Source organism: Drosophila gunungcola, unplaced genomic scaffold (genome assembly GCF_025200985.1).
Source record: "Drosophila gunungcola strain Sukarami unplaced genomic scaffold, Dgunungcola_SK_2 000107F, whole genome shotgun sequence".
NCBI classification, from domain to species: Eukaryota; Metazoa; Arthropoda; class Insecta; order Diptera; family Drosophilidae; genus Drosophila; species Drosophila gunungcola.
In genome coordinates this window covers 123,251-150,407 of record NW_026453269.1, presented here as the reverse complement: position 1 = coordinate 150,407, position 27,157 = coordinate 123,251, and the positions used below count along the sequence as shown (strand labels likewise).

Here is a 27,157-nt window from a genome sequence, read left to right as displayed (position 1 = left end):
AAAACAGTTGCTCTTGCATGCGTTAGATTTTAATTTATTTTATTTTATTTACATTAACTCTTAAGAGATCGAAATAATTGAAGATGTTGTAAATAGAAAACAAAGCAGTTCAAGTTTGCAAGCGTTAACAGTGTAAGGGATCGAGTTCCAGATAATTGTCCATAGATGGCGCTGCTCTTGGGCGCTGATTTCAAAAGTTTTTTTTCAATAATTAATTTAAATGCAATTGATACGACCAGAAAAACTTAAATTATTAGAACACATTCAGTAAATCATTAATCTTATTTGGTTTTAAGGCAGAAGGTGCAGATGCTGATCCTCCTTACAAGCGCTTCGTTCTCGTACTTGTGCAGTAAACAAGGCTGGCATTCAGTTCCTGCGATAAATAAATGTTATTCAATAATTGTTTAATTATAAACTAATTTGTTATAACTTACCCGTTTCTAGGGTGCTGCTCAGGTGCGTTATATAGCTGCTGGCCAGACGGATAATCTCGATCTTTGACAGCTTGCGATTCATGGGCTCCGTGGGTATTAGATTCCTTAAAGCTTCGTAGGCCGAGTTCACACTGTTTTGAAAATCAATTATTAAAATTAATATAATAATGCAAATATGTTGACGAATTAAGTAAGGTATGGCATGCCAAATTTTGACCATTGTTTCCCAGGGTTTTATTACAAAAATCAAAACTTCAAATGAGATAGATAGAATAGATTTTATGTTTTCAATATAATTGTCTTTAAATCATGAGTGCCTAAAAATGTTAATATAGTACATTTGTTTATTTTATGGATGTTTTTAACAAAATTATTTTGCTTATTACTTTAAGAGGGCTCTAAATGAATTTTCAGTCCCTATATTTAATGGGTTTATTTGGTCTAATTTGGATTATGATGACTCTAATGTGATTAATCTATCTTCTCTTTGAAAAGTGTATTAAATTTGTTTACTTTATTCATATTTTCTTTACTAAAATTTGTTTGGCTATTTCCTTTAAGGACTTTAAAAAATTTATTAATTTTTATTTCTTCGTTTTTTTTCAAACTAAGACTTACTTGAAGGTCCTGTAGCGCTCCCTTGCGTTGATTTTCTGGCGCGGTGGTCGCCTCCTGTTTGACCCCTGACCTATCACCTGATCCACTTGAGCATCCTGACCAATCTGGGAGTCCTCCGAATCGGCGGTCGCTCCACTGCATCCACTTGCACTGGCACTGGCTGCACTTCCACTACTATTGCTATCCTGGGCAAGGAACGCCATCAAATAGTTGGCTGCTGATGATGATGATGGTGATGGTGATGAGACTGCCATAGCCAAAGCCAATGCCATCGCCATCCGTTTTCTGCGGCGATTGGCGAGCAACTGAGCGGGTTCTCCAGAAGAATACCCGACTATATCCACTGCCATATAGCATTTACAAGTTCTCTGGCTCTGCTAAATGAATTAAGTCATCGCCTGGTGACGACAAATTGTGCGTGAAGATCGGAATGGGCAACAATAACATGAACACAAAACGAAAACGCTAAATATGTGCACTTGTCAAAACAATGCCTGAAAGCCGGGCACTTGTGCACTGCTAATTGTGCATCAAGTGGCCGGCGATCGCAGGATAAGTAACATGTATCCATCTCCATTTGTCCATCGGCGATTTGTTGGGCCAATTTGTTTGTGTGTTTTTTGTGTTGTTGTGTTTTTATTTTTGTTGTGGAAAACGGAAGTGGCACTTAGTAGTCCTCATCCCGGCTGACCTTACCCTCCTTTATTTTTGCTTGTATTTTTCTGGACCGCACACATGCCACGCATGCGTTCCAGTAAGTCACTCAGTCAGTCAGTCATTGAGTCATTCACTCATTCACTCACTTTCTCAATTGCTCAATCAAGCAACACACAGTTTTGTGTCACTTGTAAAAAAAACGTAGCAAATCCAAATATTCTGTATTTAATTTAAATATTTCCCCTTTGATTAAGTTAGTTTTTTGTTATGTTATAATAATAAATTAATAAATATTAAAAAATTGTTCAATTTTTATTTGACTACATACAGATTTAATTTAAATATCTGAATATTTCTTTTTAAATTAAACTATATTTATAGGAATTATAGGAAAAAGGAACTATTTTAAATCTAATATTTTATTTACATTCAAATATTGAATCACGTAATTAAATATGAATTTTTTTTAAATATATATTATAATAAAATTATAAATTCAATAGTCAGATATTTATTTTTACTGTTTCATATTTTTATCAGTGGCGGTGGAATGTGCGCCGAGATGGATTATCCAGATATATTTATATATAAACGAGAGAGGGTGAGCAGTCAGCCAATTCACTAATTCACAACTTGCTAAATCGTACAAATATTTGCAAACGCTTTTTAATTGCCCGAAAAATATTTCTCACACTGGCTGTTCATTTTCGGAATATTTTTCAATCACTTCCAGTGCCTAAGTGGCTCGATCATAAAATATATGTATGCTTGACTTCCAAATGAGTAATTTCCGATTGTAAGCAATTTATGAAGCGAATTAAACGCATTTTATTTCGGCATAACTGCTTGCCATAAATAGTTCGCCATGTTTAATGGTCACGTTTAAGAATAAAAAAGGGAGGAGTTTATTCAAATATTTTTAGAATCTTAAAAATTAACTTTAATTTATTCAATTGGTCTAACTATCTAGGATTCAGCACATGGCCCATGAAGAGCACCGTTTTGGGCGTGCGGATGGCAAAGAAGAACGGCCGGTTGGCGACGACCTCCTTGGCCTTGGCAGGCAGTGGCTTGCCATCTGGGACATAGAATTATTAGTTTAATTGGCAGTTTTCAGGGCGGAAAAGTAGCTCAAGTCTTACTAAGAAGGTTCACATGTCCTGTTCCGCCCTCCGTCAAACTGAAGAAGCTTCTGTACAGGAATTTGTCCATGCGCACCGGCTGATCGACCAGTTTGGTAACCCCCGAGCTGGCCGTGAACATCTTTCGGAGACCCAGCCGCTTGAGAGGATTGGTCATGTTGCACTGGGAACCGAACCGCATCCGGGGCAGACCCACGGTGACCGACTGGCGGTGCAGGCGGCTGGCGATCCGGTTCAGGTCGAACTCCGGCCGGGCCAACTGCTGCTCGAGGTGGGCCAGTCCATTCGGCCGATTGGGCAGCAGGATCAGCAAGCTGGTGGCACTCTCATCGAAGGCCAGTTCCAGGGCGGTGGCCTCCAGCTCGGGTAGATCGGCTAGGGCATAGACATCGTGGTTGTACATCATTCGGACACTGGATGCTGCGCCGTTGGCGTGGTGGAAGTTGGATGACCGTGTGTTGTCCAAGCCGAACTTGTGCTCCCAGTGGCCCCGGAAATAGCCCGTGCTCACCAGTAGCGCCTGCATCTGGGCGCTACACTTAGAGAAAAAACATTGTTTTTTTTAATATATAAACATACTTAAAAATAAAGTAATAGAATTATAATGTAATTATGAACATATTTAATTGTAGACTTAATTTTTTTGTGATACCCTTGCAGAGATATTATAATTTCAGACAGAAGTTTGCAACGCAGTGATGGAAACATTTCCGACCCTATAAAGTTTATATATTTTTTATCAGCATCACTAGGAGAGTCGATCTAGCCATATCCGTCTGTCCGTCTGTCCGTCCGTCTGTCCGTCCGTTTCTACGCAAACTAGTCTCTCAGTTTTAATGCTATCTGCATGAAACTTTCCCAAACGTTGTCTTTCTATTGCAGGTAGTATATAAGTCGGAACGAGCCGGATCGGACGACTATAGCATATAGCTCCCATAGGAACAATCGGAAAAATAAATGAAAAAAAATTATAACTTTTCTGTTTTTTAATTTTTTTTGTTAGTTCTTCGAGATATAGTAATGGTTCAATATTTCAGAATTACGGTTTAAATTTCATCAAAATCGGACGACTATAACATAAAGCTCCCATGGAAACAAAAAAATATTAAAAAAAATTTTAAATAAATGGAACTATTCCATTTTGTAATTTTTTTAAAAGTTCCTTTTGATTTATTAATAATTTGACAGTTCAGAATTATGCATTTAATTTTATTAAAATCGGAACACGATATCATATATCTACCATCGGAACTATCGAATAATTGAACTGCAAATCAATGTTTTTAAACATATACCCTAGTAAATCATAATTTTGATGTTTTCAAGAATGTTTAATTTTTGCAATAGCTGCAAGGGTATATGAACTTCGACTTGCCGAAGTTTGCTTCCTTTCTTGTTTTTAATTAAAAACTTAATTTTTCCATACTGAAAAATAAAAATGAAAGTGTAAACACAACACCCCTCGAAAATATTTGCACTTACGATGATTTTCCGCTGGGTGTAATGTCGTGGGGTGAGACGTATGCCATGACACCAACCCTCCGAAGCCAGTCGTTGATCCTGTTGGCCGTGTCCTGGCCACCATCCATGTCCACGGGCTCCGTGGCGATGTCAAAAAAGAACTTGGAGAACTCGTCGTACCTGGAATTGACGCCACCCAACTGCTGGTTGTAGAAGACTCTGGAGAAGGAAGTTAGCCGGGCACCCTGCAGGTGCTCCTTGAACTTGATCAGTCGCTCGAAATCCAGGGCCACGAACACCGGCTGCTTGTCGAACTGGCCAACTTGCTGCACTTCCTCGAAGGTTTCCCCTTCCGATGCCCGATAGATCAGCGCCAGCGTGGAGTGCACGGTGAAGGGCGAGAAGACAACGTTGTAAAGCTGACTTTGCCATCTTATGATTTCCTGGAAGAGCTTGGCACTGAAGCGGGTCATGTAGGTGGGCGCCAGACACTCGCAAAACTCAGGTTTCGCAAGGCCTGGGGCAACCATGAGATGTCCCATTGCCAGGAGCAGGATCGCTACACCCAGAGAAAAAGCCCATAGTAAAATTAAACATTAAAAATTTGAATGTAATATTGTTTTTTCAAAATTCAAACTTACCTACAATATAATCAACTTACATATGATAACGTAATTATTTAATTTATAACTACATTTTTCCTTTACTTAAAATAAAAATGAAAGTGTAACACACTTTGATTAAAAGCCTCGGGGCTAAATCAGTACCGAAAATATTAAATCAAAAGTGAAAAGAAACCATTTTTGGGAACAATAATTTGTGGGACTAGCGCATTAAATTATAAGTCTCATACTTGTAGCGTTAGGAAATACTTTGAAATATATTCAAATTAATATAAAATAAAAAAAATATATATAAAATTAAATTAGTGGCGGTGGTTACCCATCTACCCACCGGCTTTGCTCGTCATTTCTTCTTATCTCTGGCTCCCTGCTCGAGAGAGAATTAAATTAATAATAATATTTAATTCTTCCGCTTCGCCGACCAGCTCGTTATCAGTTGCGCTACGAAACTGATCGTCGCAAAACCAATCATCAGAAGCAGAACTGAGCCAGGCTACACTGCAACAAGCTACATACAAAAAAATAAAAAGAATAGATAACTACACAAAAAAAACATATTTTGAAAAATTATTTTGTTACAAAAAAAAAAAAATCTGTAAAGACCAGATACCATAATCATTATAAGTTTTGTAATACAAATTAAGTAATGTTGACATTTTAAATATTTCTGTTGTCTGTAAAGAACTCGATATGATTAAGTAATTTTATAAAACTTAGGGCATAATTATTATTATTGATAAAATAAAAAAAATATAAATAATGATTATTTAAGGTTTTTGTTTTCATACCAATGCAGAGGGTATTATAAAAGAAAAGTGTGTTGTATCTCAAAAGATATAAGGACTCGAAAATAAAAAGATATCGTTACTGCCGTTTTCAAAAAATTCGCTAAAATGTGAAATGTGAAAAACCTAATTTTGACTATAATTCCGTAATTATTTTAAATGAAGAAATTATGTCTAGGAACAGAAAATAGCTTTTAAATAAATAATACCTTTTTAACCATATAAATTACATATCCTTATGTAATGGTTTGGAACATGTACCTATTTTTAGTTGTTTTCCCGCCAAACTAGCGGGTTTTCCAAAAAGTGGTGTCTGTTAAATAAAAACTCTGAACACAAAATTTTAAAAATCATTTTACTTTTATTTTATACACATGTTTCGAAAGTTTCACTTAGCTAGGCTAGAAAAAAATCATAGTGAGAAAAAACACAATTCGCTTAGGATTAGGGGGAATTACAAACAAATCCAGGGGGAAACACAGGGAAGTCGAACAAGAACGGATCTAAATATATATTGTATATAGTAATGGGCATGTCGAATCGGTTTATATATTGAGTATGCTTCAGTGAATGTGAACGTGCGTGTTTGTGTTTTGTGTTTAATGTGTGTGTGTATGGTTATTTCGAGGGATCTTTTTACCAACAACAGCAAATGAAAAACATTAAGCTCGGCTATATTTCATCTAATAGAAACTTGACGTGTTTTCTCCGCATTCTTCTTCTTCTTATTCTTCTTCGTTTTGTTTTCGTTTATAATAATTAAAAATAATAGTAAATAAAACACCACAGTCATGATTTTTTTAATAGAACACAAAATATACACAAACGAAAGGGCAGGGAAAATATGGAAAAGATCATGAAAAGTGGTAAGGAAAATTCACAAATAGCAAAATATTTACAAAAGCCGTTTGAAAATAGAAAAGAGATGGACAGTTGGTAGGGGAAAGAGATAGCACTAGGGCTGGAATAATTGTATCAGGCGTTTCTTTATCTTCTTCTATACAGTACATATACTTATAAATGTTGTTTCGCGTTAATTTTCTTTTATTGATATATAAATAAAATTCTTTGATTTGTGTGTGTGATTTTTTTTTTTTCAATTTTGCTTATCTTTTTATGTTGTTTTTGTTTTTTTTTGTTTAGCTACTTGAACTAAATACGTTTTTGTTACAAAAAATTTTGCTAAAAATTTAAAAAAATATATATGTTGACATTGGCCGGGAAATTTCTTCGATCGAATTGATGCTCAACAAAATTGTCTCCGTGTGTGTGAGTGGGCGTGTGTGTGGGTGTGGGTTTCGGGGGCGGGACAGAGGGAGATAGAGACAGTCGGGGGTGGGTGAGGGAGCGAGATAGAGAGAGGGTGATCTGCTTTTGACTCTGTACAGGTTGGTGACTTGACTAATTCGGGCGAGGGCGTGGCCGATCGGTGCTGATGCTGACCCTTGACCTTAGATCAGCGCCGTTATCAGCTTGGCCTTGAAATTCACGAACTTCTCGCTGGTGGCCGCAACGCGCTGGAAAGAGAAAATTAGATGGGTTACTTGGTCCTAAAACTATAATATAATAATAATATTAATATATTGTATAATATTAATAATAGTAACTATTAGGCGTCTTAAAGGACTTCATTTAAAGACTTTTCGTCTTAATAATTATAAAAACTAATATTCGCTTCTTTTTCACTTTATCTTTGAAAGTATGCAAAACCATATCTGACCTTCTGAAGATTCTATGATCTTATTTTGGTGACTTGAAAACCCTGGTGATTTCTGTGGCAAACTTCTATAACTTTAAATTGCTATTTTGGAAAATATTGCTTGGCCATTTTTGACTTATTACAATAATATTAATTTAATATCAGACAAAAATTTTCCTAATTTTAAAAAGAATTTTTGGTTGTAATGTTTTAAAATTTAGAAAACTTTAAAATGTAAAACCAATACTTTGGGATATAGTTTAAAAGGTTATAAAAATCATCAAATTGGTACAGATTTAAGATGGTTTCCTTTTATTTTAACAGAATTTTTGAAGGTTTTTTTTTGTACTGATTTTCAATTCAGAAAACTTAAACACTCACCAGTATCAAGTCCTGGACGAGATTGGCCAGACCGCGATTGGCCAGCACGACGAGGCGCGTGACTGGGCCGGGAATGCCCTCGGTGTAGCCGTCGGCATTGCGGGTGCTATCGCCATCCGCATCCGCGTCCCCGCCCAAACTGCCGCCGCTGCTGCCACTGCTGGCACCACCGCCCACCGAGTTGGCCGCCTCATCGCCTTGCTGGGTCTGAACGCTGCCCGAGAAGAGCTGTTTTATTGGGCAAAAAAAATTCCAATTAAAATAACTGGTTAAGGAGAAAATAATAACTAAGGTGGTACTCACCCTCACCACATCCAGCAGGAAATTGCCAGAGCCTCCTCCCAGGGCATTGCCACTGGGCGCTCCACCTGCACCACCGCCGCTTGAGCCACCGGCCAGACCCGCACCGCCGAAGCTGAGGAACCTTTTGAACAGATTACTATTGGTGAGGGCAGGCCATTCGAATTGTATGGTTGTTGAGTGCATTTCAAGTGTTGTTGATTCGTTGTTGAATTTTGATTTTTGGTTAGTTTTAGATATTTTTCAATTCCAATTGATTGGTTGTTCAGTGTTGTTGTTGATTTTTGATTTAGTTGTTGTTGTTGATTTGTTGGTACATTTTGTATTTATGTTCATGTGTTTTTTTTAAATTGTTGAAATATTTTATTTTGTTGTTGAGTTGTTGTTGATTTGTTGTTATTGGGTTTGGTTGGTTTTTGTGTGCATTTTAAATGTGGTTGATTTGTTGTTGAATTTTTATATATTGGTTATTTGTTTTGAATTCATTAATGTTATTTTTTGGTGAAGTTTTTCAGTTGATCGTTGAGTTGTTGAATGGTTGTTGATTTGTTGTAGGGGTGAAAAGGTAAAGAAAGTGTAAATTTAGTAAAGTATTGGGGTTGTATTTTCAACTATTAAAGGAGTATGTTGAATATTTTTCAATGATTAAATATGAAGCAATGCATAGGGCATTCCAAATGCGGGGGGAGCTGGTGGCATCCTTCACTTACCTCTTGTTGCGATCATCCAGTTCGGCGGTCTCCTCCGCGGAGTCGAGGGTCAGCTCATCGATCGCCGGCGACTTGGACTCGGATAGCTGCAAATCGTTGGTGCTCAGCGCCTTGACATCCACGCCGGCGGAGGGCGATACGCTGGGCAGTTCGTTGTTGAAGCTCAGCTGGATGGGTTCGTTGGATTTCAGGGGAATGGGCGCCTGGGCGATCGGCGAGGAGGCGGAGGATGCGGAGGATGGTGACAGGGATTGGGCGGCCACGGCGGCGGCGGCTGCTTCCGCCTCCTTCACCTGACGGGCCACTCGGATCGTCTCCTCCAATTGTTTGTTGATGGCCGACAAGTCGATCTGGGTATCGGTAGCTCCATTCTTTTCGATTTTCAATTTTTCGGGTTTTGTCATGGGTTTTTTTCATATTTTTTTGGTAGGGCATTTGTTGCATTGTTTTTTTTTTTTATTGTGGGTGTTGTTGGTTTAGACATTTTGGAATTTAGGAGTTGATTATGTGCGTGTAAGGGGGAAGTGGGAGGGGGAAGGGGTGAGAGGGGATAGTGGGTGGTTCAAAGGGTGGAGGGTGAAAGGCCCAAGGTCGAGAGGTTGAGGGATTGGCAAAGCGTAGGATTCGGCGACGTGTAATGTGTGTGTGTGTGTGTGGGTTTCGTGTATATTTCGTTTCGTTTTCAGTGTGTTCGGGTGTGGTGAGTACAACACAAGTGAGGTTATGTCATCGTTTGCGAGGTTAGGGTGAATGTGAGGTTAGGTGGAGACAGAGTGGTTAGGTGGTTTGTTTGATATATTGCACATGTCGATTGAGGTGTCGAAATCGATCGATTGTTTGATGGGCAGTTATCAAATACGTGCATAAATGCGTTCGATGTATTTGTGTATACATTTGCGGTTGTCAGTTATCGTTATCAGTTATCGGTTATCAGTTATCGGTTATCAGTTTTCGGTGGAGCGTTGTTCGTTTTTTTTGTTGATTGATTTGATTTGATTGTTTTGGTGGTGAGTTATTTGCATTGCACAAATCGAATCGGGTTTTAATGGAACATGAAAATAAAGAGAAAAAGATACAAAAATAAGCAAAAGAGAAAAACAAAAGGAGCGAGACAGCATAGATAGAAAGAGATAGAGAGAGAGAGAGATAGAGTGGAGCGATTAGTCTAGAAATCCACTTTTTCAGACATCGGTTACCGACTATCGATTACGCTCCTTAGGTAAATTTTCTAGCATTAAAATCTTTTTTTATTTTTTTCTAGAATGCTGGCAAATAAATCTCTTTCTCAGCCAGCAAAAAATAAATGAAAATCCCTGTCAACTCTTTTGTTTTTGCTTCTTTATTCTGCGGCGGGCGGAAAAACGAAGTCGGCGAAAATGAGTGCGGAAATGAGTACACTGAGTATCGAACTTATCTGGGGATGAGAGCAGAGATAATTGGCGATGTAAATGCACTCGTGGGTGTGGTGAGTGTTCAGACGAGTGCTGTGGTGAGAAAAGAAACACCCAATCCAACCTATAATTCACCTTCGTTCCGGGAGCGACAAATGAGTTTAATGGAGTTTTCGCACGCTTTTTATCGAGTCTGTCTGGGCACCAAAAGTGTGTATGAATTTTTGAGGATTATCGAAAATCTCTATGAATATCATAACTCCTGTTAAAAGTGTCTTGAAGTAGGCAGGGTGTGGTATATACAGAAATGTAAATATATATCACCTACTTTTAGACACCAAGCACAGAGTTTTGCGAACTTGATAATAAATTATGTTTCTGGGTTGAGCAAAAAGGCACAAGGGGATACAAATTATTTCGTTATATTTGGAAATGTATTAAAAAATGTCTTACACAACTAATACAATATAGATGTAAAATATATAAATTTATTTTGTAAAAAACACCTACTAACCTAAGTGGAATGAGGGTGCGCATGAGGGAGCATATAGATTGAAAAAGAGAAAAGGATGACTAGGAGAGAAAGAGAGGGGGAGATATCCAGAGACAGGGACAAGAGTAGTGAAAAACAAGAAACAGAGACAGAGAGAGAGAGAGAGCGAGAGCGAGAGAAGGCTGGTGAGTGAGTATGTGTGCTGAAAACCAGTGTGCTAAAGGTAATTTTAAAACAATCAAGTGTTGGTTAACAATGCCAATTCAATGAGAACTTCACTTTCATTTCATCATTCTCCTTTAATTTTATTTCAATTTGCTGTAGAGGGTGTTTGCTTGGGTTGTTGTTGTGCTGCGCGGAGAAATTTTAAGGGGGAAAGAGAAACCAATTTTAAAAGCCAATTCAACAGTGATTTTTTTTACAGAGAAAAAAGCAAAGCTTAAGCATATCAAAACCAAAATGACAATTGGACTTTTTCATATCAAATTATATTAAGAAAGAAATAACTAGTGTTTTAAAATCATTTAAAATGTGCCTAAAAGTATGCATTGAAAATGCACTTTTTGGCTTAAAACTGCATATTTAATAAATTTAATCTTGTTGCAAACTTTTAGACATTTTAAAAAGTAATTTTATTAGAGATTTCTGTTGTTTATAATCCATTTGATAATGAAAAGGTCTCCAATTTTGTTTTTTTTTTTCTCTGTATATTATTGTTTTGTGAGTATCTCACAGTTGTTGTAGCAAACGAAACGCACTTTAGGTGGACTCGGTGGTTGAGGTGGTGGAGGTACTGCTGCTGCTACTGCTCTTCTCCGCATCGATCTCATTGTCATCGTCGGGCTCGAAGGTGGGCAGTTCGATAGTCACACGGGTGCCACTATCCGAATCGGATGTGGTGGTGCTACTGCTGCCACCACTGGAGCTGCCACTCTTCGAGCTCTCATCGTCGTCATCATCGAAGTCCGCATCGAAACTGGTCCTGGCTGCATTCGCAGTGTTTCCCTGGATGGCGGTACGCAGAACCGTGGGTCCCAGAGTTCTCAACAGCTTTGAGATAATGCGGTTTGCCTGATCGTCGATTTGCTACAACAACCACGAATTGAAGTGTGTGTGCAGTTGAGGGATTTTTTTTTGTTTTTGGGGGAGGGTAGGTAGATTAGTTAACTTCAATGGTTCAATTTTGAGTTACATACAATGCGGTTGGTGCTTTTTGGGGTTTGGTCAAGGGGAATGGAGGAACTTGGGGGCTTACAGGGTATAAATCAACAATATAATATCCAATTGGGTTTTTTTTTTAAGTACATGTGCGGAGCGAGGGTGAATTCTACGGTGATTGGGTTTAGTGGTTTCAAAACGGTTTAAAGTTGTTAGAAAAAGGTTCTCAAAAAAATTTTACTTTGACTCATCACAATTATTGATAATTTTCTAAAAACATTTTCCAAACCACTTTAAAACCCCATTCGATTTTGACGGTGATGAGCGAAAGTCTCTAAATCGAATTCGAAAATGCTGTTTCTAAATGATGATGTCTCCATATTGAAAAAATTGAAAATGTTTTTTCTAAATGATGTTGCTTTGATGCTCTCTTGTTGTTCTTCTTCATCCTTATGTGGTTGTTGTTTTGATGGTTGTTGTACTTGTACTTGTTGCTGTTGTTGTGATGATGGTGGCTGTTGTTCTTGTTGTTTTTGTTGTTGTTGCTTTCAAATCCATTTTTGCCTTTTTTATATATATATATATGTATATATTTTTCTGTACTTTCAGTGCTCAATCAAAGACGGGCAATAATTTCGTAATGTTGTTGTTGTCAATTGTGGTGGCCTTTGTTGTTGTTGTTGTTAGATTATCTCTGGTTGTAATAAAATAATTGGTAGAATTTAATAAACGATTTATATCTTCAATTATGGTTTGCAATTGTGGTTCATCGATGCTATTGTTGTTGGGAAACAGGATATTTATGGTGGTGGATTCTATTGGTGGGGTTAAATCAGTGGTGCTAGAAGTGGTGCTAGTAGTGGTTGTTGCAGGCAAAGTTGTTCTTGTCGTGGTTGTTGTTCTTGCTGTCGTTGTTGTTGCTGGAGATGGAGTTGGAGTTGGATCATCGGTTGTTGCTGGCTCCAAAGAGCGCGGCAATAACTGGACCAAATCCTCAACTGGCGTGCTAGTTGTGGTGGTTGTTGTTGCGGGATTACTGGGATTGGTGGTGGTGGTGGTGGTGGTGGTGGTTGTTGTTGTTGGGAATGAAGATGCTTGATTGGTTGTACGCTCATCACCTTTCGATTCTGCGGAAGCCGATGCTCCTCCCAATCCTCCAGTTGGTGGTGCAAACGTGGGCAAATCGATCTTCACCCGCCGAGATTCTTCCACCTCGTTGGCACTACTATTCGGTGGTGCTGGTGGTCCAGCAGCATTCCGCGTCGCAGGACTGCTCGAACTACTCGACGGCGCCACATCATCGTCATCGTCATCGAAGTCCGCATCGAAATCGGCATCGAAATCGGAGGCCGGCGTCGAACTGCCGCCGACAGCACCACCCGCACCACCGCGATTTCCGGCCAATATGCTATTCAGAAGACCGGGACCGGCCACCCGAATCACCTGGGCTATAATGCGATTGACTATCGAGTCGATTTCCTAGCGGAAGATCAGCGAGAGATCAACAAATAATACGGGGGCTATTTTTTTGCTATTGGTAAATGAGATTCTGGTGCTTTTTCCACATGAGTTGATGTTGATTTCTTGCTTTTTTTCTTGTTCTTGATCATGATCTTGGCCAATTGTTTGGGATGATATCTGGCTGAAAACTCAATGTCTATTGTCTATATAGTTCATGTCTGAGTGTGTTTGTGTGCGTGTTTGTTTTTGTTTTTGTTTTAGAGTGGGTGGAGGTTTCGTTTGGTTTCGTTTGGTGGTTCAACCTCTGCTACTGGGTGGTGCTGGCATGCTGAATTCAGGAGGTGGTTGTTGTTGTTTGTTTGTTTTTGGGTGGTTCAGTGCTCTTTTTTTTTGCTAAGCCTAAATAAAAAAACATGCAACATTTGAAGGTACACAATTCCAGGAGAGGAGGAGTGGATATTTAGTTTTGGGGAAAAGCATTAGGCTAAGTTTTCTGTTTTCATTCATTTTCTTTGTTTTGCTCATTTTCCGCGCTCCTTGGCAAACTCGCTATCGGGCTGGAATTGGGTGAGATCCTCGGGCAATTGATCGTAGTCCTTGGAACCCTTATCCTCATCATCATCCACATCATCTTTGGCTGGCTGTCTGGAATGTAGACCCCGATCGAAGGCCGGATTTAGGACGGTGCCCAGTACCACGGGCCCAACGCGTTGCAACACATTATTCACTAGACGATTGATCTGCACATTGATCTCCTATGTGAGGAAAACATTTCGGGTGGCGCCAAATTCAATACACACTTTCATATAGACAGGGATTGGGGAATATGGTTTTCATTTGGGGCCCTATAACCCTGGGCTAAAAGTGTCTGAGTGGATTGGCTTGTTATATATATATATATAAAGTATTACATATGAGACAGGGGGCAGGGGGTCGGCTAATGGTTCATGTTTATATATATATATATATATATTTATATATATATGTTTTCTTACCTTTGTAATATCGGGGAACAGTTCACGCAGCAGTCCAATTGTTCGTTTGTTGCGATCGGCTATCAATGTTTCTTGGTCTTTGGCGCCCAATGTCAAGACATCGATTTCCTGCAAGGGTAAATTAAGGAAACAAATTATAAAATGAGTTTAAGTTAGAAAAATGTGTATTTTAAATAATAATTTCAGTAATAAACCATGTTTTTTGTCCCCAAGTAAAATAAACTAAATAAAGTAAACGTCTTCTTAGAGCTAAAACACTTATCATTCTGTTCACTTTTTATATTATATATAAAAATATTAAAATTTTTGACAAAATCAATTTTCGAAAATAATTTATTAATTATTTATTTAAATTGAAATCATATATTTAAATAAAATACAATTTAATTGAATAGAAACGGTTTTAAATCTAATAACTTCCACATAAATTAAAATATATTAATATTATAAAATATTGAAATATTTAATAGTCAGATATCTATTTTTGCTGTTCCTATTAATTTTTGCAGTGTACCAATAGTTAGCAGTAAAAGCGCACTTAAAACAAAGACTCTTCGTGACCTTAGCCATTTGAAACGCAGTTGACTTTCAGGTTGGGAATGACTGGTTTTACTATAAGTGTGAATTACTTTTTCTGCGGTCGAGGCATAAGGTATACACTATAATACCTACTATATATAATTTCGTACATCTGTTGCATAATCTGGCAGTAAAACACGGGAGAAGATGAAACTGAAGAAGATGATGCAGATGGCGAGCGAGGGAAAACAAAAGGCACCAAAGTGCCCGCAAATTGACAAAACTTTCACTTCGGACAATGAGTTGCTGCCAGTGGCACCCCTTGAACCCCCCCACAAAACCCCCGCACCCTTTTTTTTGTGGGAAGGGGGGGAGGGGCACCCCTGCTCATTTGTGTAATCAAGTCTCAAGTGTAAATTGTAATTTGCTGGGTATTTTGCAGTGGCTTACAAAAAGCGATCTTCTATCGTTGTTTTGGTTTATTTTCGTTTGGTTCACTTGAGTGGTGGGTGGTGGTGCTTCAGTGGGTGGTGCTGCCAAAAGCCAAGAGTCAGGCGAAAATGACTTGGCTAAAAAGTTGTTAACGTTAATGGGCAATCGCCAACTGCACAGCAGCAACAACAACAACAACAGCAATAAGCTGTCTAAGCTAAGAAAATATTGCACAATAAATTTTCAAATTGCATTAAAATTGCATTTGTGGGCGGTGGTGGATGAATGGCAGCCAACTTTTGGACAATCAACAGCACGAGTCACTAAGCAGCTAAAGCAAAAGCAAAGCACTAGCAAAGCAGTAGCACAAAGCAAAAGCAACTTCTTAGTTGCAACAATTGTCAAGGTGCCACCAGGTGCAAGGGATTCCAAGCAGCTGAAAAGCAGCACAATCTAATAATATAGCATCAACACTAACAATTGGAAAAGTTTCTTCCGCTCCTCGACAGCAACAACAAAAAACACAAATAATACAAAAATAGCAAGAAAAAAGAGGTTGTGCAGGGTAACCATTTCAATATCGGACAATGTCCAAAGTTTTAATACTCTTAATGAACAACGAGGTCTGGTTGTTGGGAAAATCTTTATTAAGGGCGGGAATTTACCCTAATATTTTCGAATATTTGCTCTATTAATATCTAAACAAATTATTATTGTATTTGCTTTTTATATATATTAATAAATTATTAATGGTTATTTTAAGCATAGGATTTTTTCTGCAATTGAAACAAATTATGTTAGAATATTTAAACTTGAAAAATATCTACAAACAATTAATGTTAATTTCAGTACGGCAGAATGTACAACAATTTATTCCTTGATTAGTTGAGCATTTGAAAGAAAATATGTCGGAATATTTAAACTTTAAATATATCAACCAATTATTAATGTAAATTTAAAGTAAGGGAACTTGCTCCCTTAAGAATTTAATTTAAATATGTTGAAATATTTGCTCTTAAATATATATTTGCTTACTTAAACAATTGAACAAAATAAGTCAGAATATTTGCTCTTTCAACATATCAAAAAATTATTATTGTTAACTTTAAGTTAAGTAAAATATACAACAATCGTTTTCCTGCTTACCTAAACAATTGAAATAATTTGTTAAATGTATATTTATAATACATTTCCATTGTAGCCAATCCACCTTGTCAACTCTTTACCATATTTCGCCATTTATAAGCTCGGACAATACCTAAAGTTAATGAGGTAATTGTCTATATTCTACTATTGTCTTTTGCTATTTACTATTATGCTTATGTATGTGTGATCAGTGTTCAACCATGTTGAAACCACATCTTTAAGCCACTTAATCTTATTATTTGGAATTTGGCAGGGTATTACCATAAAACTGTCACGTTTTTTAGCCAGCCAACTCTCGGGAATGCTACTTAAAGGCAAAAGAGATTTGAAATTCGAAACGAATATATATGTATATATATATATATATATATATATATATATATGCCTCTGAAAAGTGGATATTGCTGCTGTTGCAGTGTTTAATTGACTCAAAAGTCAGTGCGGAAGTTGACTTTTACACGCGGGCGGAAGTCAGCATTATGACGACCATGATTATGATGATGATGAGGAGCATAAAATAAACTTTTGCTAGTTTGGCCAACAAACTGTTGCCAACTCTCGAACTCCCTCTTTTCTTGAAGTACTGAAGTACTATATTCATCATATTTTAAGCTGTCTGTCAGTGTCAGTTTAGTGCGACAATTGTTTGGATATTGCCCAGGGAGGCGGACTCACCAGCAACTATAGTACTTAAGGCAAAAGTTACGTTTTTATGGGACATCTTAATGAATTCCAAATGAGTCCAGGCCCAGAAGCTGCTGCCTCGTGGCAAACGTCATTAAAGCGAATGCTCTGAATTTTAAGCAGTCTGCACAGTATGCTGGCAATTTCATTTTCATTTTCAATTTCAGTTTTAGCTTATGCCAAGGCGGAAGACACCGCTTATATAGAATCGAAGCGAATCAAAGCGAATCGAATCGAAATATTAATCGATTGACAAGCTAAAAAGCTAAACAAAAAAAAATGATTTAGAGAGAAAACGCTTTTAAAATGCTTGGGCATATCAGTTGCCTTGACCTTAACCAACTTAAGGCGACTCTCGACTCGATAAAAAATGCCACAAACTAATATCATAGTCAAAGCAAAGTTTAAGCCCCTGAGTTAAAAAAAAACTAGATAGGTACGACAACTCACAGATTGCGCATAAATTAACCATGCAAACTGGTATATTTATATTTTATAAGTTTGGTTAGCTTATTCATTGATTTTTTAAGTTAGTGTTTGAAATAGATTTTATTTAATAGTTCAATTCTTTTAAATAAATAAAATTAAATATCCTTATCTAAGTAAATAAATATATTTTATTAACAGAAAAAGTAAAACATTAAGTGCTATGTTAAAATTTTATTAAAACTATGTTATTAAGTAAAGTAATTAACTTTAAAAAATTTAATTACTATATATTTTCTTTTGCCATTTTATTTTAGAGCTTGTTTTAAAACGGCAACATTTAAATAAATGACAAATTTTTGTAATTTGTTAGGAGAAATTAAACAAAAAAAAAACTAATAATGTAAAATGGGATTAATAAAATTAATTGAAAGGTCTTATTAATAAAAACATGAATTTTAATAGAGCATAAGTACTGCGCTTAGGCCCCAACATTCCAATAAAAACCCAATCGAAATGCCAATTTAATTGCAAATGCGACCTCAGCGACAGTGCGTGTCATGACCGCAGTGGCTTTATTTCTATATCCAAGCTGATAACTGCCACGCCCATTGCTAATCCAAAGGGGGCAAAGGCTTTCAGCCAGTTGAGGCCTTGTTTGGCGGCTAATAAAATTAAAAATACGCGACACAATTAAATTAAATTGAAAAATGGGCGAAACTGGAATTTGAAAATGAATAAATCAAATGAGCCACAAGACCATCGGGCTTTAATTATTCTCAAGCGGTGGCTAATCGCACAAGCCAACAAGACAGCATGCATATCTTTAAAGCCATTTTCAAAACAGATTGCAACTTGTACTCCCTGCTGTATAAATTGTCTTTGGCTTTGGCTTCCATCTCACTGAATGACTGACATGGCAGACAAGGCAAGCGCGTCTCGTTTGCCACTTAACAAAAATGCAGCTACCAACAAATTACCAGCAACAAAAGTAGCAACAAATGCAGCAACAAAAGTAGCAACAGCAACAACTACAGCGGATTGCGATTGACGTTTTACTTGTCGCACAATGCGGCGTATGCGTGATATGTGTACGAGAGCGCAAGGAGAGGAAGTTGAAGTGCAGTGGTGCAGAAGTTGGGTGGTGTTAAGTTGGGTGATGCCAAAAGGGGGGGTGAAAGGGGCAGCAGCCACCGGTTACATAAGCGGAAAGTCTGTCACTAGGTAGCAGACTTCCAAGGAATCAAAAAATATTTATTCATTTCATGGTTGGCATTACCATTAATGACAAATAAATCATGAATAATGGCAAATGCGGCGAAAAAACTATAAAAACAGAGTTTAGCTTATTATCTATTAAATTTAATTTGAGTTAAATTTTTTTAGTTAAAAAAAAAGTTTATTGTTGTACAAGAAAATGTAACAAAAAATCCTAGATAACGGCAAATATATTAAAAGGTTAAGATTTTAATCTAATTTAAAAAAACTGGAAAAGGATTTAGTTATTAAAATAAATTGTTTACAAACTTTAAGATCGGCTTTGATGTTTTTAAGTACATTGATTTATGGGTGAAGAAAGTTAAACCAACTTTTGAAAAAATTGGCTTAAAGACAAATGTAAAATCTAATCAAAACTGGCATTACAAAATATAAAAATTAAATTAAATATTTGAAACAAATTCGACAGTTTTGTTTATAAACAAAATGTGTAGAACAAGAATGAAAAAAAGTTAATAACTAAATTATATAATAAAATGAATACAAGTCTAAGAAACTTGGTAAAAACAAACAAATTTATATTTGTAAAAGAAAACAGTCTATTAATCTTGTTTATCAATCATAAAAAAGTAAACACACCATTTTGTTGGCCATAATAAATATAGTACACCGAAACTGCAATTTTCCCGTAATTGCAGTTCGATGGATTATAGTGCCATGGATATTATACACAGCAGAGTGGAGTTATTTCGCAGTTTTTCCTCCTTTTTCCCCGACTGCTGTTATATCATCTTTGACACGTGCTGGGCGCCAAAGAAGTCGACAGAAAGAGGTAAGCAAACAAAAATACTCAAGCAAAGTGGCAACAATGGAGATATCATTGCAGTTGACGTTGCAAAGAAAATTGTCCTCAGCTCTGCCTATTTATAGTACATATATATATTTTTATATTTTTTTTTTTCTCCGATTCTCCAAGCTAGTTCAATCGCCATTGTTATCGTCTCGTTAAATGATTTATGGCGCAAGGCATGTCAACACGCCGAGATGAACAGTTTGGGTTTTGGGTTTTGAGTTTTGGGGAAACTAAATATCTATACATATATATATATATATATATATATATATATATACATATATATCGACTTCATTAACGTATCAGCGTTTTGTGGGCTAAATTTTGACCCAGTTTTTGCCCTCAACCACAGAGCCAAATTGGGCAACAACAAATGCTTACCGCTTTGTGTAACATTTGCTTTTTTTCGGCCTTTCAGCAGATGTTCAAAGATGATATTGTAAACATGGCGTGGGTGCGCAGGCATTTAAAATATATATTATGTTTGCATGATATCACAGTTTAAACTTGCCCAATACTCTGAGGCAAGTTGCAGTTACAAAACCCCTAAATTGAACCATTTTACAATTCAGTCTCAATAGTAAAAATGGGCACTTAATGGTTGCTTTTCGACATATATTTAAAGTATTATCTTTACAGCTCTTTTTAAGAAATATTTTTATAATAGATTGCTGGTGAAGCATTCTCTGAAATAGATTGCTTTTCAAAGTCGTTTAAGTTCGGAACATTTGAATATTTAACAGCCCAACTTATGGGCTTAACACAAGTACAAATTACTTATATAAAAAAAAGCTATTAGCTTTATGTTTTTAAAAATGTATAAACGGTCAGACCTATTAATGCCAAACTATTACTGTTTTGAGGAACCAGAAATAAGGAAATGCTTTAAAAATGTACTTTAGAACCTACTTCATTTATTGTATTTATCTTTAAGTCATTCTCTATTTAACTTGACAAACAATGAAAAAATGACTTCTTACCAGGAAAAAACTTGTGTGCTTTATTTATGGATTTCACACGAATATAAAATATGTAATGGCATACCAGAAACTTTGATTGACAAATATTACGACGTTGATTTTTATTTGTATTTTTTTGGTTGTGGCAAAGCCTTCGGGCTTTCTTGAGATTTCGGAGATTTGTACAAATTTGTTGCAAAAGTGAAAGCCATAAAATGACATAAAACAATGCTAAAAAACTGGGCAGCTTTTTCATTTGGCTAACAAATTAGCAGGGGGCTGGTTGTCCGGGGTGCTAATTGCCATTTGCCGGGGCACAGTGATACAATGATCTGAGACGATGATCGAATGGGAATGGGTTTGGGAATGGGAATGGGAATACGACGAATGTCTGGCTCGGCAATTAAGTAATAAAGTAACAGAGTTGCAGGGGCTTGCTCAACTCGGGTAGTCCGGTTTATTTTTTTTGCAGCCGGCCAACACCCAGCTGAGGCCAAAATAAAAATAAAAGTGCACAAAATACAACACTGGTAAAAACAATATTTTGTACTCAATTCAAGTAAAAAATTTTCGGAATAATTTATTTTAAATTTAAAAAAAATTAAAATTAATTTTAATATATTTAATTTGACTATTTTCGTACAATTTAATTTAAAAAAACGTAGTAAACGCAAACATTTTGTACTCAATTTAAGTAAATATTTTTCAGTTTGATTTCAATGCATTTTTAGTTATTAACATTTTACAATTTTCTAAAATATTTCATTTACGGAATTGATTTTAATATCTAAAATTTTATTTAAAAAATTTTAATTCATTCATTATTATTCATTAGAAAATTTTAATATTAAATCACACAATTTAATATGCATTGTAATTAATATTATGATTTAATACTCAAATTAAATATTGTGTAGACAATTTAGATGTATTTTTACTATTCCAATTTTGTTTTAAGTGAAGACATGAGGAAACAGGTACCAAGTGTGCCAACTTCCTTGGAACTGGTCCGCTCTTCGAGTGTTTTTGCAGCAGCTTTTTTGATCCAGTCACGCAGGTTCGACGGGCCCAGAGACCCCGAGACCCGAATTGGCCAAAAACCGAAAACCAAAAATCGAAAAAATGAAACTAAAACCAAAACTCAAACTCAAACCGAAAAGTAAAAGGAAGTTTTTTAACATGTTTGGCCGCTTCCTAATCTAAGCCAAGCCAAGCCAATCCAAGTGCAAATTTGTCAAGTAAATATATGGTCGAAAGGGCAACTGAGGCGGCAGCAAGCGCTACTTTGAGCCAACCGAATGTTAACGAGAGTCGCTCAAAGAGTTCCACTAACTGATAACTGGGGGGACACCTGTTAACCAGGCCAATTAAGCACCAGTTAATGGGCCCAAATTGTTTTATTACAGCATTCTCCGGCTGCAAGTCGTTTAATGTTACTCCCTGCGTACCGACATTTTCACGTCTTAAATAGTTATAGTTGTAAGGCAACCTTTCGATTTGTTTTGGCACCACCCCCTGCCTGGGAAAAAGTCTATGAAAGCTTTGTTAATATTTGCCTTACACACTCGCTTGTTTGACTTTTGGCTATCTAATAAATATCTTGATACAGTCAGCTATGTAAATATTGGTTTTGTATTCAGCTTCTTGGGAATGACATTTTTCTATACATAGATAGTTCTTTAAAGAATTCGAAAAACAAGCCAAAAAGTTGCAAATTTATGATGATTTTTTGAATTTATGATGTAATTTAAGATATGTAAAACAAAAAAAAACATATTTTTTTTATGAGTTTTTAATGTAACTTCGTCAAAATAAGACGCACGACCATAAGGGTGACTGTTTTGTGCAGCTAGCAACCTATACTTTTGCTATGGATACATTCCCGGTCGATTTGGGAAAAATTTTTTTTGACCATTTTTCGATTCTTTTATAAGGGGGTACATCATGATTTTTTGCGAAAATTGGCCAAATTTATACATTTTAAGCTGTGTACGACATTCGATTGGAAATTTTACGACGAATTCAACGATGTATGACATTCCAACTTTTGACCATTATATCCCTGGGTTTTGATAGAAAAACCGATTTAAAAATGTTTTTTTTTCGGGTTTTTGGAAATATGTAAAGCATTAACATTTCTTATTTTTTTATATGTTGTAACTTAGCTAAAATAAAAGGCACAGCCATAAACGTTACTGTTTTGTAAAGCTGGCAGCCTATACTATCCATCTCCGAAAGATTTAGAAAAAAATTTTTTCTTTTGATTCAAAAATCGAATTTTAAAAAGCGTTTTTTCAAAAGCTGATTTTATGGCCAATTTTCGATTTTTTTTAAGGAGTTACATCATTATTTTTTGCGAAAGTTAAACATGTTAAGCTGTAAATGCTACTCGATTGGAAATTTTATGACAAATTCAACGATATAAGGCAATCCAAATTTTGATCATTGTTTTCCGGGTTTTGACACACATTTTTTTTTTAACTTGTTTGTTTTGGGTTTTTGGAGATTTTTAAATTTTTTAGGAGTTTTTAATCAACGAAGTGGTGAAAGTTATAAAGAATCTGTTTCCCAGTACTACTGCTATATAAGTCCAGAACTTTTCGTACTCACCTTGCCATTCGCCAGCGGAATTTGCAGGACATCGAGTTCCTGGTTGCCGGCGGGCTGTGGGAGCGGGACGGCGCTAATCAGGCAGACGACGCTGCAGAGGACGAGCGCCACGATTTGCTGTCTGCTCGGCTGCCTCATGCTGTCTCTCTCTCTGACGCGTGTGTGTGTGAGCGGGACTGGGAGAGTGTGTGTGTGTGGGTGCGCTGGAACGAGAGGGCATGCTAATTAATGATAATGCGGAGACAAATCGATAGAGGTCACCAAAATGGTGACCTTCTCTTATCGCGCAAGCTTCGAAAAACTAAATAAGAAACGGAATTAAAGCCAAAAAAAAAAACAGAAAAATCGGATAAAAAACAGCTTGTTTGATTTCGAGTCTCTGTGGTTTTGTCAATTTTTTCCGACGATTTGTTTGCTGGCTATACTCTGGCCAAGGTCTTCCGAAAACGATGCGGATGCTAACGATAACTGTCAATAGGCGATGGCCAATGGCCAATGGCCAACTATGGCGGCGGTTTGGTCAAGTTTAAATATTGGGCATTTCTTGGGCAACTCGGCGTATGAGTAATGCCAGCCGTATGCTGCAACGGTGAGCAATTTATAAATCACAACAAAAATTATGTAATTTTTTCATTTCTTTTTTTATTTTCTTCACTTTTTATATTTGGCCAGCAGCAACCTGTGTGAATATATATATAGGTATGTTTATGTATTCGAGTGTTGTGTTGTGTGGCTGCCTTTTATTTTGTGCAATTTCTATGGGTAAAGCTTTTCAAAGCTGGGCTTTTGTTAAAAAGAAATTGAATAAGGCCCGAGGGCGGAAAAAGAGAGGCAGACAGGTGTGAAAAGCAAGGCATGATCCGTAATTACACACAAAAATGTGAGAAAATTGTGAGGAAAATGTGTATTAATAGCAAACCAAAGCCCGTAGCTCTAATTGAAGAAAGGTTAGGGATAATTTCATTGGTCAACCCAACTGGGCAACAAAAAATTATTAGTCATCCCGAATTTAATGAGTGAAACTAAGTACATAGTAGGGGAAACCGCAAATTAGAATCGTTGATTGCCTTATTAGACTTTGACACGAATGTGAGATGGCATTGCGGGCTCAAAGGTTGGGGCTTTGGCAATTGAGGATCACTTGGTGACAGCTTAAATAGCTTAGACGTACGTTTGATTGCGGAATCGGTCACCACTGCTATTACTATTATATATCGTTGGGATTTATATGTGCATTTTGTCAACTTTCAGATAGCCACAGTTTCTTGTGATGTGTGATACTATTTGGATATATAAGTTATCAATCTTTGTTTATTTTATACAATTTTATTTAATGTAAAAATAAAGGTTTTTTTGCGGACAAGAGTAGTAATTTGAAATTATAATACAGCCAGATTTAACTATAAAAGATTTTTAGAATTATGAAACATTTATTAAATTTTCATTGAGAAATATAGTAGACTCACATTTATAATTAATACTTTAATAACGGCTTGAATCTTGTGGCTAAGCATTTTGGTAACACAAATTAACTGGGGGAAACTCCAAAAGCCAAGTCATCTTCAGCTGAGGCATGCAAGAAATGAACTTGAAAGCGTATTTTGGGCCGTTTTGTTTTGGCCGCTTTTGCTTTTGCTGTTTTGTTTTGCTGTCAAGCAATCAGTCAAACAGTTTGGCAATAACAAAAAGTACCACGAAAAAAAAAGGAAGAGACATGCAATGCTGATGGCTGATGGTCAGCTCTTGGTCTTAACTTGGCTCGAAGACTGCTAACCGTTTAAGTAGGGCGTAAGCGCCAAAATCACAACAGAGAAGCCGAAGAGAAAGAGAAAAAACCGGCATTAACCGAGCTCCCCAGATGTTATGTCATCTTTTGGGCTTTTGATTTTGATTTTGATATGGCTTTTACTTTCCAGCTGTCTTGCTTGTTTGATCCCATTTGCTTCTAACAATTGTCCGAAAAGTGATCAGTGATTAACAACGTGACTTGACATATACCATTTTGTTGCTTTTTTTGCATACGGAACTTGATGTTTTATGATTACGACTTGCTGGCAATTGCACAAATATCATAAAACTCATAAAAAAATATACAAAACAAAAAACAAAACAAAAAATCCGCATCTGGCATTGAGTGCATGCTCCGACATGGACATGTCGTAATTAAAAGGCAAAGCCCCCAAAAAAAAAAAATAAAACAACAACGGCTTGAGTGGAATTTCTGGGCGATTTCGAAATATAATTTAAGCCAAGTGACGGGGCGTATTAGAGGCTAAAGTAGTGCACTTCCTGTGTCAAAGTTTGCCATTAAGGTTTGGCCTTGTTTTGGCTTGCCTTCAGGTCAACGCTGCGTATGGGTGTTCTTTTTGAAGGGTTTGTAGGGAATCGACTTTAGGAAATTCCTAAGAAATTCTAGATTTCTTTCATAATGTCAAAATATAACTTCTAAAACCGAAAACATAACTTTAATTTTGGTAAAGTAGTTTGTTTGGCTTTCATTCAGAGCAACTCTGCGTATGGGTGATATTTTGAAGGGTTTTTAGGGATTCTAACTTTGGAAAAATCAGGAGACATACTGGTATTGTTTTAAAAGAGTTGGAAAACAATACTATAATTTTGCCTTTTCTTCCGAAACCATTGTTTTGTTTTTACTTGGAAAAGTTATTATTATATTTGAGAAAGTTTTGAATAAAGTTAATACACACAAGTTCTAAGCAATCTTGAGATTTCCTATTTCTTAATTTTCACAAACTTCTTAACTAAAATATGAATATCCTTTTTCGTTTCGACAGAAATCTTGAAAACATGCATCCAAAATTATAGCTCTAATTTGGCACCCCCCTTGCCAAATCCCCCCCTCCTCCCTCCACCCCTCGGCGAATCGATTTCAGCACTGCACACGAAACCTCTCGAAACGCAACTTGGAAATTGGCAATCAAAAACGTTTTTGTGTTAACCAACTCGCATTAATTGGGCAATCGAAACAAGGTAAATGAATGCAGCAAATGAGAAATGAGACAAAACCGAAAATAGTTCAGCACACGCGTCAGGTTTTTGTTTTTGTTTTTTTTCTCGCTTATTTTGTTAAATCTCGAAATTTCGTTTGGTGTTTTTTTTTTTGTGTATGGGGGTTTTTCATGTTTTTGTTCACAAACCAAAATTCTTCAAAAATTGTTAAGCACAGCAAAAAAATAAAGAAAAAATATATACGTTTTTATTCCGTTGATTTTAATTTATTTTGTTTGTTTTTAGGTTTTTGTTTTATATCCTCGCGAATGATTTTGTTTTTTTGTTAGCACACCACGTTTTTTTAGTTGTTGTTTTTTTTTTGTCAAAATACATACGCGTTTTTGGCTGCCAAAAAGGTAAACAGCCCAAAAAAAAAGAAGCTAAGATATCGGCTGCAACAATTGCGTGGATCGTTGGATTGTTGGATTGTTGGATCGGTGGATCAGTGGATCTGTGGATCGGTGGTGCGACTGCTCTGTGCTCTGTGGTCTGGGCTGTTGGGCCTGCAATTGATTACTAACGTGATTTTATCACACACAAGCGACTAAAGCTCGAGACAAAGCGCGCGGCGAGCGTCGGCAGCGCGCTCAGCGTCAGCAGCGGCGCCGCCAAGATACCGCCTCACAGCCGTACCGCCCCCGGACCGCCTTCCCCCTGCCGCTTAAGCCGCTCAAGCCGCTCAAGCCGCTCAAGGCGCTCAAGCCGCTCGAAACGCTCGAATTGCGCTCGAAACGAAAACGAAAGTGAGCAAAGCTTGAGTCGCGAGTCGAGAGCTTGATCAGGCTTTTTGAGTGCTGTTTCTGTTTCTGTTTTGTATTTTTATTTTTATTTTTCTTATTTTTTATTACACTTGGTACTCCTGTAGTAGTAGTTTTCCCCATTTTTTTTCGACAACACGATTACGCGAAAAGTTTCCGCCTCGTGACTGCCAGCTTCAGTTTGCCAGTTTGTCAGTTTGTCAATCTCCATCAGCTGGCTCAGTTTGTCAGT

General features: G+C 36.8%; 3 protein-coding genes across 8 annotated transcripts; all 3 read right to left on the bottom strand.

Moving 5' to 3' along the window:
* Positions 1-113: 113 nt before the first annotated feature.
* On the bottom strand, positions 114-1,635 carry LOC128265276 (transcription factor 15). The gene is made up of 3 exons (XM_053001179.1): positions 1,056-1,635; positions 438-568; positions 114-376 (listed from the first exon to the last, which is right to left on the bottom strand). Exons 1-3 carry the CDS (start codon positions 1,403-1,405, stop codon positions 282-284), a joined length of 576 nt encoding a protein of 191 aa, XP_052857139.1. The 5' UTR covers positions 1,406-1,635; the 3' UTR covers positions 114-281.
* A 630-nt stretch (positions 1,636-2,265) lies between these two features.
* Positions 2,266-5,377, bottom strand: LOC128265275 (alaserpin-like). Its single transcript, XM_053001177.1, has 4 exons — positions 5,270-5,377; positions 4,337-4,874; positions 2,855-3,387; positions 2,266-2,790 (listed from the first exon to the last, which is right to left on the bottom strand). Exons 1-4 carry the CDS (start codon positions 5,283-5,285, stop codon positions 2,675-2,677), a joined length of 1,203 nt encoding a protein of 400 aa, XP_052857137.1. The 5' UTR covers positions 5,286-5,377; the 3' UTR covers positions 2,266-2,674.
* A 1,383-nt stretch (positions 5,378-6,760) lies between these two features.
* Positions 6,761-26,676, bottom strand: LOC128265267 (uncharacterized). 6 transcript variants are annotated; one of them, XM_053001156.1, is made up of 7 exons: positions 26,503-26,667; positions 23,159-23,361; positions 14,312-14,419; positions 8,814-9,184; positions 8,107-8,227; positions 7,804-8,031; positions 6,761-7,240 (listed from the first exon to the last, which is right to left on the bottom strand). In XM_053001156.1, exons 2-7 carry the CDS (start codon positions 23,294-23,296, stop codon positions 7,175-7,177), a joined length of 1,032 nt encoding a protein of 343 aa, XP_052857116.1. In that variant the 5' UTR covers positions 23,297-23,361; positions 26,503-26,667; the 3' UTR covers positions 6,761-7,174. The 6 variants fall into 6 exon arrangements, with proteins under 6 accessions (XP_052857116.1, XP_052857115.1, XP_052857119.1 ...); XM_053001155.1 differs by having other exon boundaries at positions 8,107-8,242; positions 26,503-26,666; XM_053001159.1 differs by lacking the exons at positions 6,761-7,240; positions 7,804-8,031; positions 8,107-8,227; positions 8,814-9,184 and adding exons at positions 10,611-11,048; positions 11,456-11,783.
* Positions 26,677-27,157: the final 481 nt, after the last annotated feature.

Excerpts from the sequence above, each read along its gene's own strand:
- LOC128265276 (XM_053001179.1), bottom strand. The coding sequence starts at position 1,405 with ATGGCAGTGGATATAGTCGGGTATTCTTCTGGAGAACCCGCTCAGTTG. Across the intron at positions 569-1,055 it reads GAGCGCTACAGGACCTTCAA|TGTGAACTCGGCCTACGAAG; the intron begins GTAAGTCTTAGT and ends TTTTCAAAACAG. Across the intron at positions 377-437 it reads GAGCAGCACCCTAGAAACGG|GAACTGAATGCCAGCCTTGT; the intron begins GTAAGTTATAAC and ends TATTTATCGCAG.
- LOC128265275 (XM_053001177.1), bottom strand. Across the intron at positions 3,388-4,336 it reads ACACCCAGCGGAAAATCATC|CGCCCAGATGCAGGCGCTAC; the intron begins GTAAGTGCAAAT and ends CTCTAAGTGTAG. Across the intron at positions 2,791-2,854 it reads AGGACATGTGAACCTTCTTA|ATGGCAAGCCACTGCCTGCC; the intron begins GTAAGACTTGAG and ends TCTATGTCCCAG.
- LOC128265267 (XM_053001157.1), bottom strand. The coding sequence starts at position 23,296 with ATGAGGCAGCCGAGCAGACAGCAAATCGTGGCGCTCGTCCTCTGCAGC. Across the intron at positions 14,420-23,158 it reads TTCCGCTGGCGAATGGCAAG|GAAATCGATGTCTTGACATT; the intron begins GTGAGTACGAAA and ends TTACCCTTGCAG. Across the intron at positions 13,335-14,311 it reads TGTTCCCCGATATTACAAAG|GAAATCGACTCGATAGTCAA; the intron begins GTAAGAAAACAT and ends ATCTTCCGCTAG.